Here is a 17839-nt window from a genome sequence, read left to right on the forward strand (position 1 = left end):
GTGGCTCTCCACTTTTGTTCTTGTTCCCCACGTCTCTCGGCTTTCCAGCACATGCTAAAGGTTCTTTAGAGATAAAACAGGAAAAAAAAGCTTGACATTTTCTCAAAGAATCTCATATACTTACAAACATCATTATACACATTTTACACAGGGCTGTATGGACCAAGTCTAGCCAAATTGTATGTTCAAACGTGTCGTTGATGAATCCTTGTAGTTCGCTGGGAACAAATTTGAGAAATTAAAAAGGGCACAAATTGAGATTTCATCAATATATATTTTTTCTTTGAACAAAAGAAACATTTACATAAAATTATTGGGTAATGATCAAGGCAGTGAGCAATATTGTACTGATGTGTGCTGGGGATAGCGAATAGTGATGTTTTTATAATGGTTACTTTATATCTCTAGGTAAATATACAGAGAGAGTTCATCAATGGGTCACATGATCGTCCGGCTGCATTTTACAGCATGTTCTCAATCATCTGTCCATCATACTATGAGAGAACATCGTGGGCTACTTTCCTCCTGGCAAGAGAAGAAGTTTATAGAAGTTCTCTGTGTTCCCTGTCAGCTTCTCAACAACGCTGGTGGTTCCTCCCTTTCTCTTGGATGGGGCAGTGGCATTTCTAGTCTTTTTGAAGCTCCTTTTAGGGATTTGTTGTTTTTTGTTTCGACTGGTTTTTAAAGATGGCGTGTGATACACACATACACACACACTAAGAGAGAGAGAGAAAGATCAATGTCAGTTTAGAGAAGTTCTTTGATTGAGGTCAGAAGAATCCTTTAGATGCTTCCTGGTCTTGTAGAGTCAGGCTGTGTTTACAGAACCTGATTGACCAGTGCAAAGGCCAGTGTCAGTGTGGCGGCAGAAACACTGATTGAAGTCACAGATGAATGTCTGGCTCTGTTGTTGTCAGCCTGGTGAGAGCCCGCCGAGTCAATGGATCCCTCCATATTGGGGTTCACCACATTCTGTAGAAATATTACAAGCTTTTTTTGGTTATATGCTTTGTTCAAGTATTCAGATTACGGGTAATTCCTGTTCCTTTATTTACTCAGTAACGTTAAACACATTAATTGGTTTGTGATATAATTTATTAAGAGGTATTTCTATAAAAGCATATAGGAGACATTCAGAAAAATGCAGGTATTTAAACTTTATTAATTTTAACTTCATTATTTATACAGTGACAATGACTTGCTGTTGTTTTTTTTTCCTGAATGAATTCACATCCTGCAGCTTGATGCCATTAAAGTTATGCCTTATTTAGTTAAAGAGATATTACAAGACTAGAAGCTGGAAAGTACAATCAAATGATATTTCAATTGAGAGAAAGAAAAAATGAACAGATGCAATACACTCACCTAAAGGATTATTAGGAACACCTGTTCAATTTCTCATTAATGCAAATATCTAATCAACCAATCACATGGCAGTTGCTTCAATGCATTTAGAGGTGTGGTCCTGGTCAAGACAATCTCCTGAACTCCAAACTGAATGTCAGAATGGGAAAGAAAGGTGATTTAAGCAATTTTGAGCGTGGCATGGTTGTTGGTGCCAGACGGGCCGGTCTGAGTATTTCACAATCTGCTCAGTTACTGGGATTTTCACGCACAACCATTTCTAGGGTTTACAAAGAATGCTGTGAAAAGGGAAAAACATCCAGTATGCGGCAGTCCTGTGGGTGAAAATGCCTTGTTGATGCTAGAGGTCAGAGGAGAATGGGCTGACTGATTCAAGCTGATAGAAGAGCAACTTTGACTGAAATAACCACTCGTTACAACCGAGGTATGCAGCAAAGCATTTGTGAAGCCACAACACGTACAACCTTGAGGCGGATGGGCTACAGCAGCAGAAGACCCCACCGGGTACCACTCATCTCCACTACAAATAGGAAAAAGAGGCTACAATTTGTACGAGCTCATCAAAATTGGACAGTTGAAGACTGGAAAAATGTTGCCTGGTCTGATGAGTCTCAATTTCTGTTGAGACATTCAGATGGTAGAGTCAGAATTTGGCGTAAACAGAATGAGAACATGGATCCATCATGCCTTGTTACCACTGTGCAGGCTGGTGGTGGTGGTGTAATGGTGTGGGGGATGTTTTCTTGGCACACTTTAGGCCCCTTAGTGCCAATTGGGCATCGTTTAAATGCCACGGCCTACCTGAGCATTGTTTTTGACCATGTCCTTCCCTTTATGACCACCATGTACCCATCCTCTGATGGCTACTTCCAGCAGGATAATGCACCATGTCACAAAGCTCGAATCATTTCAAATTGGTTTCTTGAACATGACAATGAGTTCACTGTACTAAAATGGCCCCCACAGTCACCAGATCTCAACCCAATAGAGCATCTTTGGGATGTGGTGGAACGGGAGCTTCGTGCCCTGGATGTGCATCCCACAAATCTCCATCAACTGCAAGATGCTATCCTATCAATATGGGCCAACATTTCTAAAGAATGCTTTCAGCACCTTGTTGAATCAATGTCACGTAGAATTAAGGCAGTTCTGAAGGCGAAAGGGGGTCAAACACAGTATTAGTATGTGTTCCTAATAATCCTTTAGGTGAGTGTATGTATGAATACATTTCCAGTTTTTCATGTTAGAAGTGCAGCATCATGACAAAATGAAAGAAAATGAAATTATGGTCACTTTATTATGAGTGTGATAAAAATAATATGATTTCCATTTAAAAATAAATAAATGTGCATTTGATCTTTACCCAAAATACGTAGGTAAGAACAAAGTAGGAACAAGAAAATTATGTTATGATTTATGAAATATTTCTTACCTCGTCAGCACAATCAAAACTGTTAGAAGGAGAACATTTCTGCTCACTGTCCTGTGGAAATAGAAATAATTAATATTCTTAGGATTTCATCCATAACCTCAATACAGCACTGGTCAATGTTGATTGTGTCTGGCTGCCCAACATCCATCATTCCATCATGAACCAACATAATTACCCAAGACTGCTGTATTGGAACAGTGTAATAGGGATGTTAAAGTAAATTGTGTAATTTTTGGATGTTACAATACTTCTATCCTAGCTTAATAGAGAGAGACTGTGAGTAAACTATTTGATTCCCCTGAAAAGTAAACACTGTGGCGCTGTGAAATCATTATGTGATATCGTCTCAACCACTAACGCGAGTGTGGCGAGCACGACGAGGTCGAGGGCCGTGGGAGGACGGCGCGAGGCCGGTGGCGTGATTGATAATGAGCGACACGTGCGCGACGCACCGGTCTCGCATCTCTCACGGAGGAGCGGAAGCATAAAGGAGGAGCGACGACAGTGAAGAGCGAGAGAGGACAGGCCTGATTTTTAGTTCATGTTTTGTTTCTGTTTGTGTTGCCAGCAGTCGTCCGTGAGGGGCTGCTGGCTTTTACTTTCATTTTTGTATTTGTGTATTTTATTAAATATTGTTGAATGTCCGCCGGTTCCCGCCTCCTTCTTCCCGTAACATCTAAACCCCGTTACAGCGAGTTATCTGTTTGGTTGACCAATGACAGATGGGGGTGCAGACATTTAAAACGTTCCCTTTAAATATTCAGAAATCAGTTGATTGTGAAGATGGAAATTATGTGACCTATCTTGTTAGAAGGATTCACTTTTTAAGTGTCACTTTTGTGCGAAATGTCACTCATTTCAAGGTGTTTTTAGCAGGTGGGTTTTTTACATGCCATGAAGCATGAAATAAATGCATTGGATATTGGAAGCAGTTGTGCACTTAACATGTTCAAGAACTTCTCAGCTAGTTATAGTTCGTTAACTAGAAGACAATCATAAACGTAACATCTGTCTTAGTGAGAAAAAACAACAACTGCAAAACCATAATTAAGCTTTACGGAAAAATCGCAAAATGGTTTGCTTGATTGATTCTTTGAATTGCTTTTCCCACAGGAAACATGGCATTTTTAGAGCTGTTTTAGAAAGAAAGAAAGAAAGAAAGAAAAAAGAAAGAAAGAAAGAAAGAAAGAAAGAAAGAAAGAAAGAAAGAAGAAAGAAAGAAAGAAAGAAAAAAGAAAGAAAGAAAGAAAGAAAGAAAGAAAGAAAAAAGAAAGAAAGAAAGAAAGAAAGAAAGAAAGAAAGAAAGAAAGAAAGAAAGAAGAAAGAAAGAAAGAAAGAAAAAAGAAAGAAAGAAAGAAAGAAAGAAAGAAAGAAAGAAAGAAAGAAAGAAAGAAAGAAAGAAAGAAAGAAAGAAAAAGCATGAAATCAATGAATAAAGTTCCTTTTTAAGATAAAACACTGACATCAGAGGATTAACAACACTGTTGAAAAAAAGCAAACAAACAGAAACCCAAGCAGAACTTCATAGGCATTGTGACATTAAAAAGCAAGATTAATAACTGATAGTTACAGTGCCCTATTTAACAGCACAGTCAATTCCCAGACTACATCGAGAAATTGATTCATCTCAGAAAACATGAATTTCCTTTTGTACCCATCTGTAAACATTCCATGGCCAATTCACTAAACAGTTGCAGCCATTTTGCGTCCACAATATTTCATCACAAAACCTACATCATATTCACTAGGGTGGTCCTTATCAAGAGCAATTTTCTTTTCTTTTTTTTTTTAAATGTCAGTGTCTTAACCTCTTAAACTGTTCCTTTTAACTTCAAAATTAGAAATATGCAAAAATGTTGACAAAAAAAATGATATAATATATTATTGAGGTAGCTCAATCATGTGGAAGATTGCCTATGTTAAGCTGTGCGGCGTTATTGTGATATGCAAGTAATATTAAAAGTTGCTTCAAATGAACTACATTTTATTGAAATCAGAGCAACACTGACATGACAGCAATGACAACAATCTTAAAAAAAGCTCAAAGTTTTCAACAATCCCTCATTTCTGATGCTCAGCAGCCAGTGTTGACTTTTTGCAGTCTGGATAGATCCGTCTGTGATCTTCCACCACATGAAGGAGAAACTGCAATTGTTCTTCAGAGTGTGTGAGATAGCCGTTGTATTCTTGAATCAGAGCCACTCCTCTCTCGGCGTGATCATTGACTACTTTCATTGCATGTATGGTTGCCTGTGCCTTCTGATAATCTGCTTGATTCGGCCAAAGTTCCAGGTCAATTTCAAGGAACGTAATGTAATGTAATTTTTTTAACCAAAAAATGTGTTCTAAACCCAAACAATAACCAAGGTGATCATCAGTAGAAATATGTATTGATTCCACCAGGAAAGGTAAATCTGCTAAACCGGGTCATGGATGGATTAATTTGGATTTAGTTTCTATAATAAGTAAACAGAGATATGTATCTAAAATATGTATCTAAAATACATATTTAGGAATATATGGTGCATTAGATGCTTTTATGGAGATTTTTTTGGAATTTTATCGCCACTAGAATACCACTAGACTTTGGAATATCGCCAGGTACGATACCAATTCAAATGATCTGTTTTTACGAAAATCATCAAAATCTCAGAAAGTTTAAAGCTATTGAGCTACCAGTAATTATTGTTACTGCCATAAAAATTGGCATGCTGTATTTTCTTATATAAAGGAACAATTTGAAGGGTTAAGACAACTGGAGACTTTAAAAATAAGGACCACCCTAATATTCACCCCCCCCCCCCCCCCCCCCCACACACACACACACACCTGTAATCCAGTGTAACCAGGCACTTGTGCTCTTGATCTGCTCTTGTGTAACAATATAAGCAACAGAATGACGTTAAACTCACGTCATGTGCTTTTGGTCTTGTGTATATATTGTTCCCAAAGGAGGCTGGGTATTTTATCATATTTAATAGAATCTCAAACAATTCCAGTAATCTGTCAACTAATTTATTTATCTGTTCGGATAGAAAGCAGCTCTTTTGTTTCTGCATCGGTACAATTTGATGACGTTTCTTTCTTCAATGTAGATAATAATGTTTTTTCAAATGCTTTTCTATATACTGACAATTGGTCCTGTTCATGCATAACCTCTAAACATAAAAAATACAGTTCAATTAATGAAAAGTCTGTATTTGTGAAGGCACCTTTTGTCATTCTATTCAGCACAAACGTGTATACTTTCTATGCAACTATACCAGTTCTCTTTTTCTAAATAAAAAGTTGCCAAGGTTGGAATAACATTTGAAAAGAGATTCAGACAGAACAAGTATTAAGTAAATCGAACTTGAAACAGTAAATCTGTTGTCTGCAAAAAGTGTTATGCCTTACAATATCCAAATTGGACTTTTTTTTTTTATCACAAACTAATATCATGATATAAAATGAAAATTCAACCATTATGGAAATGGATGGCTGTTTTCCCCTTGTTTTTATGAAAAGCTGGAGTTTTTCAATGAGAGACACAAAAAAATCACAGACTTGACATTCTTGATTACAGTTGCATATTCAATAAACACATTCCATACTCGCACATTTTTTACTAAAAGCACAAGTTCAACACACTTGTAAACGCGCCAAGTAATCGAGCAGATATGAGCAGCAATGTCAGAGACCATTTTTCACAGATTGACTGTTGCCTCCTATGACAATTGCCAGAAACATAAATTAAAATAGTTATTTCCTGTGTGACTACATGATATTTCTGTCTGTGGAGTTTTCATAATTTGTTTCAGCATGGATGAGAGAGTACAGTCATTTTCTTTAGTGCCCAGGGGCTTATAACTGAATCCTCAGGACTTAGGGCAGAACTGCAAGGCACGATATGATGGAAGTGGTCACACAAAGCCATATCTCTATAATGCAGCCCCTTTCAAACTTGGATTAGCTGACAAATTAGTGTTTATGATGACATCACTCATTTGCATAGGGTTACATAGCTTCCTGTCTGCAAGCAAAATCATACTAACCAAACCATCCTTTAGATCAATGCGACAATCAACATAACATCTAGAGGAGAGAGAAGGGTTAAATGGGATATGGACATGACATGGGCCAGATTCAAACCTTAATCTTACATCTGAGCATCAAGGCTCAATATTTTATGAGCATATGCATTAACCAGTATGCCATGGCAGACAACTTTCTCCAGGAATTACAGACCTCGTTGGTGTGGACAGCCATGCAGAATGTCCCCACAAGCTGACAAATGTGCTTATTTTATGAATTATTCACCTACATACTGAATTATACAAACTTGTTTTACCTTCCACTTGACACTCTGCATATATTCAGGTAAAACAGGAGAAAAGAGGAATTCTGCTTCCCTCAGTTATTTTAATGATTGTAATAGTCAGTGTCTCCAAGGTTTGGCCTATAGATTAAAGCAGGGTTTAATGGAATTTCTGTGTTTTGCTTTTGTACATGCACAAAGCAGGTTTTTGCACTATTCTTGACATCCAGAGCAATTTTAATGTTAGTATGTGACACGCACAGGATTATCTAAATTGAATGGAGGCTTCTTTTTTCTGCTTGGGCTAGCATAAATGAGGAGGGGGGAGGGGGCAAATACGACACCAACCAATAGTCACATCCTGCTTGTACAATGACAACAAACGCAACAACGGAACAGAAATCATTTAAAACTAGAGCAAGTACTTTACATGTCAACATTTTTATATTCAGAAACAAACAATCTACAAATTCAGAAACTAGTAACACTTCAGTGAATACTGCATGGCAACCACAGATCCTCAACTGAAAAAGTGCCCCCAGCTAAGCGTTTTCAGAAGAGCTAGCTAAAAACACTTTGGTGGACACATGGCCTAAGCATAATAAAAACAATCCATTGGCCAACTAGCCCAATGACCAATTAAACTAGCCAAAATGATGGCGTAACACAAATTATGCCACCGACATACCGAAAATACATATTGAAATACATAAATACTTCCCAATCACTGAAAATCACTGTACTCTTCAAGGTCCCGTTTTTCGTGTGTTTTTGAAGCTTTGATTGTGTTTACAGTGTGCATTATATAACATGTGTTCATGTTTCGCATGAAAAAAACCACAGTATTTTTCACACAATTTACTTATCTGTATACCGCTGTTTTCACTGTCCTAAGAACGGGCTGATGACTTCCTTGTTCTATGAAGTCCCCCCTTCAGAAATACGTAACGAGTTCTGATTGTGCCAGCGGTTCCTGTGTTGTGATTCGACAGCAGCTTAGCGCACGTTGCCCGGAAAGGTCACGCCTCTTACAATAACGTGGAGATGCATGCGCTCAGGGAAGACCAAACAAAGGTGATTGGACTCCGGGATGAAAATAACAGTCTCGAAGACATGGCAACAAACACACTCTACAAACGCAACTCTTCCTCTTCTCCGTGGGAGCGCAACAAGACCACGCCCCCCTTTTTTGTGTATTCTTGTGGGCGGAGGTTAGTCAAAAAACTGTTCTAGTGACGTCATTAAAGAAGGAAGTAGAGGGATGTAGTCCAAACCGGCCGTTCGATGTAGGCGACTTCTGTTAAATAAAATATCTCGCTTGGCATTGAACTTTGAGCTTTATAATTTTACAGATATTATTTATACTCTAACAACAACATTACACACTAACTAAAGTTTAAAACATGGGATCACGAAGAATGAGACCTTTCACATTACCTTAAGACTGACAGCTGGTGAACAAAATCTTTCGGTGTAGGTGATAATCCTTTCATTTTTAGCTATTTGAAAATGAACAGTTTTAAGATCTTGTTCTGATGCTACTTTCTCTTTGCTCCATGTCATATAGTACATATTAACACCAGTGCCCCTCATAAAAATATAATCTAGCATGGTTTTATCATTGGTAGACCCTAAATTGGGTAGAGTAAATTATTTAAATACAAGTTTTTCAGTCAAATAAAATATATAAAATATTTCAGGAAAAAAATCAACCCGTGGTAACAATTTTAAAAGTATCCCAATTCCGTGGTAAAACCATAGACGGGAACTTTATAACCAAAATTGGCAAAATAATGACCGTTTCCAAAAGATTTCCTGAACACTCCCGCTGTCTGTAATTGGCTAGACAATCAGATAGCCCCGCCCCAAACCCACACCATTGGTTGAGCTGTTGCTGTGCCAGGCTGGTCGGGATTCTCAAACAAACAAATCCAGTGTTGAAAACACCTCAGCACAACAGTTTACAGTTTTGTAGTGAAATCAACCTACAAATAGCTTATAAGTATTTTAGAATCAAAAAACTGCACACAACCTTTAAATTCCTTAGAGGGTTAGTTCACCCAAAAATGAAAATTATGTAATTAATGACTCACCCTCATGTCGTTCCAAGCCCGTAAGACCTCCGTTCATCTTCGGAACACAGTTTAAGATATTTTAGATTTAGTCCGAGAGCTTTCTGTCCCTCCATTGAAAATGTATGGACGGTATACTGTCCATGTCCAGAAAGCTAATAAAGACATCATCAAAGTAGTCCAAGTGACTACAGTGGCTCAATCTTAAGTTTATAAAGCGACAAGAATACTTTTTGTGCGCAAAAACAAAACAAAAATAACGACTTTATTCCACTATTAATTTCCTTCTCTCTGGGCCTCGAGTCTTTTCACGTAGTGTTTTGGTGCAGCGCGTCTGTGTTGCACGTCACACGCATCACACATGACCGGCGTCGGCCAATAGTGAGCCTACGTGTGACGTACAACACAGATATGCTATACAGTTATACTATGTGAAAAGACTCGAGGCCCAGAGAGAAGGAAATTAATAGTGGAATAAAGTCGTTATTTTTGTTTGTTTTTTGCGCACAAAAAGTATTCTCGTCGCTTTATAAACTTAAGATTGAGCCACTGTAGTCACTTGGACTACTTTGATGATGTCTTTATTAGCTTTCTGGACATGGACAGTATACCGTCCATACATTTTCAATGGAGGGACAGAAAGCTCTCGGACTAAATCTAAAATATCTTCAATTGTGTTCCGAAGATGAACGAAGGTCTTACGGGCTTGGAACGACATGAGGGTGAGTCATGAATGTCATAATTTTAATTTTTGGGTGAACTAACCCTTTAATGTTTAGCCTTGGATTCACTGGGTAATAACATAACCCCATGTAATTGACAACAATGTTTTCAGACCTACCTGAAGGTTAGCGCATGTGGAGAAAACACATGCACTGTCTATTTGCTTGACATCATTGGAGTTGATGACATGTTTGGTGATGATAGCCGGTTGCAGATTGGTACGTACTGATGGGACTGCCGACTGAGACTCCGTGATGGGAACTAGACCCGCATCCGTGCCATAACCAAATGCCTGGATAGCGTTTCCTGCACACCGAAACAAACGCACACATGTGCAAATAAAGACGTTAAAAAATCATGCATAAAAAAGCCATGACACTTTCATGTAGGAAAAAACAGACCCTCTGCAAAAGAGATCACGTGCCCGTAAGACATAGCATTTCTCATTGATATGCTATTTAGGTTAAGCCCATAAGGATGGCTGTTCAGGATGCGAGTCGTGAGGTTAGGTGAGATTTTATCTCCACTCACTCAGGCAAGTGTTCTCTCTGAAGTCTCGGAGGAAGGTCTCGCACTCAGCTTCGTGATTTCCACTGCCTCGACAGCCACACCAAGGGGAAATGGTGATGTTGGTGTGGCTGGCATCCACATAGTTTGGAGTCACATCTGATCCTGTAAGGCCAAGGGTAGAGATTCTCATAAATATTCATGAGATGGCAACATGCTGGTTTATAGGTCTCGCTATCTGGAGTATAATGTGCTGTTTGGCTCAGTATAATGGCCAGGGGTTGTTGGTCTGCTCTCTTCTAGAGATACATTTGTTCACAGCATAACCCTCCAGGATTTATTCCAGATAAAAGGCTACAAGGATGCAATTAAAAATGTTCTCTAAAGGTTTGCAGTCCTAATTTACACTCTAGACGTAGTAATTATTTTAGATTATTTTTTTAAAATTGCCACACACACACACACACACACACACACACACACGTCTGGTTTACTATCTTTGTGGGGACTCTCCATTGACATAATGATTTTTATACTGTACCAACTGTATATTATATCCCCTTACACTAACCCTACCGCTAAAACTACCCATCACAGAACACTTTCTGCATTTTTACATAAAAAAAAAAAACTCATTCTGTATGATTTATAATCTTGTTTCCTCATGGGGACTAGTGTTGGGCGATATGCTCCATTTTCATATCGTCCTATCGTCAGCCTGTGAGATCGGCAATACACGATATTATCGTGAGTGGGGCGGGGCTTACTTATTTGATTATTAACTTGCTTATTTGCTCATTAATTTGCTTGTTTTATTACTTCATTTTATATATGAGAATCTTTTTCTGTTTTGCTAGCAAAGGTGGATTGTTTATTAATAGGCTATATCAGGTTATTTCCCGGTATAGTGAGGTAAAAAAAGATCCTAATAATTTTTGTATCTGAGTATTTCAACATGTCAGCGGGAAAACTTATGACTTGACTCCGATAAAGGAAAACGGGTTAATGCGTTTACATGACCACATGCATTGTCAGTTTATTCAGCATAATCGGGTTAAGAACGTGCCTGTAAATGCGCTCATTCCCTGAAAGTGAAAGCAGAAACGGACTGAGCTTTCAGCATCTGTCGCTGCATTAATGCCGCATTCTCTCAGAGACGACGATGGATATAACGGTATAGCAACTATCTTAATTTACTGGCTTAATATTTCTTTTGTGGACTTACATTAATGACAGTGAAAAAATCAGAAGAATATTTCTTGTTAAACAAGTGTTTGAAGCTGCTTTTGATTTTCACAGATGGCAGAGTTGTGCTGTGTTCGTGAACTTAAAGATTAGGCCTACAGTATATCATTTTAGTGATATTAGTATTATTAATATTTTGTCATTGTATTGTTTTCAGTGTTATTAGTTATTATATATATGGTTTGTTAATGTGCTATGGAAACAAAATACTGACGAACAACGATGCCTTTTCATCTTTGATCTGTATAAGAATGATGCAGCTGTTAAAACAAGTACTCTTGATTACAATTTGTGAATGGATCACCTTGCAATTCAATTTTGATGTGGGATGTAGTTTTTTAGTCTGTTTTAAAAACATTTAGAGAGTCCTCATTCGCGCGTGTCGGTGATGTCGCAAGTGTTAGGTTATGTGTTAGCGTTAGTGATGTCGTTATGAATTTAGGCAAGGCAAATTAATTGTAGTTCCTAATATTAATTGAATAACAATACTAGCTTTATTAATAATAATAACAATAGTAATACATTAATGATAAAACAAGCCAATTATAGTATTGATATTACGATATCTCTGACTATCGTCAATACACGATACTATCGTCTATTGGCACAACCCTAATGGGGACCTCAATTTAGGTCCCCACAGTGACACAAGGCCCCATGAGTCAGTGTGCATTCAGGTTGAAGTCCCCACCGGGATAGAAAAACAAGCACACACACATGCACACACACATACACCCCTTGTTTAAATACCCCCAGCCTTCAACGGTTCTCCTGCTCTTGATAATCTTTCTTAAAAGTAAAATTCCTCATGCATCACTAATTAAAACAGCCAAGGAAGACAAAATACATGTTCCAAACACTCTTCTCCACAAAATTCTTAATATTGCTGTGCAACACATTATAATCACTCACCAATGAGTCCAACGTAGGACACCAGACAACCGTGGTAGTTATCATTAGGACAGCTTGTTATTGAATGTGGTGTCGTCTGGCAATTCATGTGGAAGTCTGCCAGCCTGGATCTAGTCCAAAAACAAAACAAATTATAGAATTTAAGAGGCCCAAAACATTTTTAGCACATTTGACTGAATAGGATTTAGATGCATGCCTGAATAACCCAACTAGTCTATCTATATTTATAAAGCAGAATTACGGTACATGACGCTACAGAAAGCATGGATTATCATCTACTCAAATAACCGCGGTCTGTACTTCCTCTCTACAAGGTGCTCCAAGAGTCAAACGTCTTTTGATCAAGGCAAAAGGGAAGATTTATTCTCACAGCTATTTATTGCCGCCGCTGCATCCGCTATCATCTGTGCTCTAATATCCAAGACAGAAACAATACGCAGCAGTGAATGTGCAACATTGAGATGCATTCTGTCAGGCCTAACTAGTGGCTAGTGGGGTTCCAATTCCGAAGGCCATTTTCTGCTCGACTCCATGTGGTATTTCTCCAACTCGAACAATCTGCCTCAAACAGCCTCTTCCTAGGGGGTTGTGTGCATTCAGAAACAGATTGCTCCAAGCACTAGACCTGAGGTGGGCAGGGGGTCACATTAGTACTTATTCTTGAGTATGAACTCTCTCCCCGAGCACTTTGCACACACATAAACTCACGACACAGCCTTCCCTCAAATAACGCGAGCGAGATGGAGATATCAGTCTTGGCGCCCTCGTCCAAAGACCCTGATTAATAGTGAATCATCCTTTGCAGCACTTTGAACCCCTGACTCACCAACGCAGCTACGGTGTGAATAATAACTGAACCGTTCTTACTGTGGGGTCCATAGGTGTTGCTTGCATCCCGGAACAAAGAATGTTATCTGCTTCGTTCTCATGGGCACTAGCCGAAAAGGTCATCCTTTCTACTCTGCTATATTGACATGGAAATGGATGTTCCTCTGATGCTTTTTGTGCTGTATTTTCACCCAAGCTTTATCTCTAGATAACCGCCACCGTGACTCACAAAAAAAAAAAAAAAAAAAGGCAAAAGCAGCAAGGTGTGTAAAATCAGCAATCAAGGAGCAGCGCATGCTGATGAGACGCAATCCAAAGTGGACGGCTCTGAAAGGGCGAACTGAAGTGATCCTGAATTACGGCAATAGCAGTTCAAAGATATTACTCAATTATGTTAATTCTCAACTACATCATAGCTTTAATTTCTAGAGCTGAAGTATAAGACCTTGTTTGCATAGTGCAACTAGCGGAGACTTTGTTACATGGGGGTTGTTACATGGGGTCAGTTGTAACATGGTCAGTTTAAACAATATGAAGTGAGAAGTGAGATACACTGTCAAATACACATAATTACACACAAAGACTGCACAAAATGGGACACTGTATAAGCGTATCCTTGATGGATAAAAGTAGTAATGTCAAATATTGTGGCAATTAAATTTACTCATTCAAAAAATTATATATACATATGTGTGTGTGTGTGTGTGTGTGTTAAAAACAATTTGTATTTCAAATAAATGCAGTACTTTTGAACTTTCTATTCATCAAATAATTCTGAAAAAAAAAATGTCACAATATCCACAAAAATATTAAGCATTTGTTTTTAACATTGATAATAATTAAGAATGTTTCTTACAGCAAGTAAGCATTTTATAATTATTTCTGAAGGATCATGTGACACTGAAGACTGGAATAAGGATGCTGAAAATTCAGCTTCGACATCACAGGAATAAATTACATTTTTAAATATTAAAATAGTTATTTGAAAAAAAAAAATATAATAATAATAATAAAAATATTTAAAGAAAGGATGACCTTTTCGGCCAGTGCTCCTGAGAACGATAACATTCTTTGTTCCGGGATGTAAACACCCTGCAGGCAACACCTATGGACCCCACAGTAAGAACGGTTGAGTTATTATTCACACCGTAGCTGCGTTGGTGAGTCAGGGGTTCAAAGTGCTGCAAAGGATGATTCACTATTAATCAGGGTCTTTGGAGGAGGGCGCCAAGCCTGAGATCTCCATCTCGCTCGCGTTATTTGAGGGAAGGCTGTGTCGTGAGTTTATGTGTGTGCAAAGTGCTCAGGGAGAGAGTTCATACTCAAGAATAAGAATAATTTCACAACATTACTGTTTTTACTGTATTTTAATCAAATAAATATGCCTTGGTGAACATAAGAGACTTTTTTCAAAAACATTTCAAAAACATTGTACTGACTATAATAAATCTATAGAAAGTTTGAAAGTTTTTTTTTTTTTTTTTTTTAACACCCACACAAATATTTGAAAAAAATATATTATCTTGCCACAATCTTACTTTTTAAAACAGCATGATTTTAAACCTAACATCTGTTTAATTCATGTTAAGGCCACTGAAGAAACGTTTCATGTGAATTCAGCATGTTACCTCACTTACTTCAAGTTCTACCAGAAAGACTCGGGAGAGTTATTTCAATAAACCATACATTTATTGACAGCTCAGCAAGCTGATAAACTACAAAGTCATTTGGCGTAGGCCCCGTCCGTAGTGCATAATCCGAGAGTATCGGATCTGCAATTCCTGCCTAAAGATGAAGGCAGGGGCGCAGCCGACCCCCCCTGGGAGGTATGGACGGGACCATCCTGGTGGTGGTGGGGAGGATGGGGGTAATCGTCGCTTCAGTATCTGCGAACTCAAACGTGTAAGTACCGTGCTTTTATACAGTGAGCATAAGAATATGATTGGATAGAAGTGAAGGCAATAAGTGACGTAGTAATTGAGTCTTCCCAGCAGAACTTATGCTAAAGCTTTCATTTCTGTGCAGAGATCATGAATATTCTATCAGTCTACCATCATGATTCAACCCCTTGAACTTAGACGGCCATGTCCTGAAGCGGATATGTGAAGTTTGTAGACGTGACAGAAAATACACTTGAAAAAAGTGAATGTGCAGTTTTTACCTTAAGGAGCTCTTTCTACTAGCCTACCAGACTCTCGTACATTTCATTTGTACAGAGAGTCTGGCCACTCTCCATTGACAAGCGTTAACTTCTTTGTAGGCGGGTACTCTGTTGAAGTTTAAAACGATTGAATCTGCCCAGAGCCACTCTGGATCTGCCATAACCAATCACTAATGTTTGGTCGTGACGTAACCCTACAAATCAAACTAGCGCACGACCTCAACATCATCGTTTTCAGCCACTCCCTCTGTTCACTGATTGGACCGGTAAAAATTTGGCTGGAGAACACCCACGAATGTACCGCAAACCAAGACAACGTACTGAAGGAAAATGAAAATTGAGCGGAAGTACGTAGGAGGGCGGAGCCAGGGCATCTTTCTACTGCATCTGACCCTTAAATATTAGGCTATTTATTAACAGTAATTTCAATGATTTGGAAAAAAAAAAAAAAAAACAGTTAAAGGTAGAGTGTGTCATTTGTAAACGACCGAAAGTAAAACAATGATTGTTTTCAGACATGTTCCCAAAAAACACTCCCCCATCTGCTATTGGTCACCCAAACAGATAACCCCGCCCCCAAACTCATACTATTGGTTAAGCTGTGGCTGGGTCAAACTCAAAGAGAGTAATGGTAAAAGCACATGAATTTATTTATTTATTTGTGGCAATCAATTTACAGATTACATGTTGTTTTTTCCACAAATGGCTGGGATAGAAGAACATTTTAACATTCAAAAATTACAAACATCTCCTTTATTTTGGTTGATACATGAAGTGTATTTTTAGATGACAAAATTAGGTTATATGATGAGGTTTGAGTTGTTGTTGTTTTTTTTTTAATGGCAAAGCAGGAAAGATGAACAACATGGACTGCCTTGTTTTTCTATTAAACCAGGAACATAATAACGATGCTTGCCTAACTGAACGAATCCCTCAGTGGAGCTGATGATTTACATTGTTAATTACATTCTGGCTGGCTCAAGGAAGCAGAATAGATATGTGTAAATGAATGCCCCTGGTAACAGGTTAAACCTTCATCATCAGCATTAACGTTACCCGCTTCCCTCAGGAGACATCATCAGCCCGCTATGTCATTCAGGGACATCTCTAAACGGATGTCACTCTCTCGTTGCCAAACATCCTGTGCAGAAATCATCCAATCATTCTCTAACTAGAGTTACTGAGAGCAGTGGTGACTTGCAGATGATGAACAAGGGTTACAGAAAAATAATTACTGGGTTTGGTTTTTAATTTCTCTTTCAACAACTCTTTGAAACAACTGATTGTCAAAATGGTTTAGTCAGCTGCATCTATCAAATGCTTTATTCTAGAGCTGCACGATTCTGGTTAAACTGAAAATCACGATTATTTTTTTATTTCGCTTCAAATAGAGATCATGATTCTCCACGATTTTGAACACACAACTAAACAGAATAACGTATTTTACTAGAGGTTCTGACAAAATATGAATAATTGAATAATTTTAATTGAATTAAACAAACTGTAGAATCTGTTTATCTACTTTTTGTTATCTTTCAATTATTTTTTTTACTTAAGTAAAAAGTAATGTAACTGCATTTTCGTCCGCTGGTATGGTGACGAATCAGGTCCTCCCTCGAAATCAGGGCTGACAAAACGTTGCACAACGTTTTTTAAACAGAAACGGTGATGCGTTGAACACACTGTTCTGATGACGCAAGAGTTGCAACTATGGCAGCTGAGAAGGCCATTCTTTGTGTTCTTTGTGAAGAATTTTCGGAGCCTGATGAAGTCGGTATAAATATGTGTTTAATATTACAAAATATGCCCAATGTTACAGTTACTGCACTTACCGCAGTTACCGCCCAGAACAAAAGAGAACATCCCAATCGAGTGAAGGGATTGCTGAAACTGAAATGGAAGCACACATTTTACCTAATTCAGACTAAAACAAATCTATTTAGCCTCACATACTGACTTTATTTGTAGTTCATTCTGTTTTAATACCCTGTATTTTCTTTCTCATTTTTAGGAAAAGCACTTAATTACCATTGTTTATTTCTATGCCAAATGTCATACACTTGCAATGAAGCTAAAAATATAAACAACTACATCATGTTGATATCCTATATTTTTACAATAAAACTTACGACAAACATGTCGTCTAATATCCTCAGTTGTTGCGTATACCGAGCTGCATCGAACACATTTGTAAATTACTTTCCTTGAACCCATTCTGCGAGTTCACTTTAATACCGCATGCTTTATATACATGTTGCTTCTGATTGGACTGCAGTTCTGACACACCCATCAAACGA

At 38.1% G+C, this 17839-nt stretch overlaps 1 protein-coding gene across 1 annotated transcript in view; it reads right to left on the bottom strand.

Annotated features, from left to right (window-relative positions):
- Positions 1-819: 819 nt before the first annotated feature.
- gfra2b (GDNF family receptor alpha 2b) overlaps positions 820-17839 on the bottom strand; it is a gene marked incomplete at its 3' end in the record, with an annotated part of 61983 nt that continues 44963 nt past the window's right edge. Inside the window, exons 5-9 of the mRNA XM_081354646.1 lie at positions 12554-12663; positions 10421-10561; positions 10008-10195; positions 2798-2848; positions 820-972 (exon numbers count right to left, since the gene is read on the bottom strand). Of these exons, the coding sequence (XP_081210772.1) occupies positions 820-972; positions 2798-2848; positions 10008-10195; positions 10421-10561; positions 12554-12663 (643 nt within the window). The remainder of the gene's footprint in view (positions 973-2797; positions 2849-10007; positions 10196-10420; positions 10562-12553; positions 12664-17839) is intronic.

This window comes from Scardinius erythrophthalmus, assembly GCF_964197995.2.
Source record: "Scardinius erythrophthalmus genome assembly, chromosome: 23".
In the NCBI taxonomy this organism is placed as follows: domain Eukaryota; kingdom Metazoa; phylum Chordata; class Actinopteri; order Cypriniformes; family Leuciscidae; genus Scardinius; species Scardinius erythrophthalmus.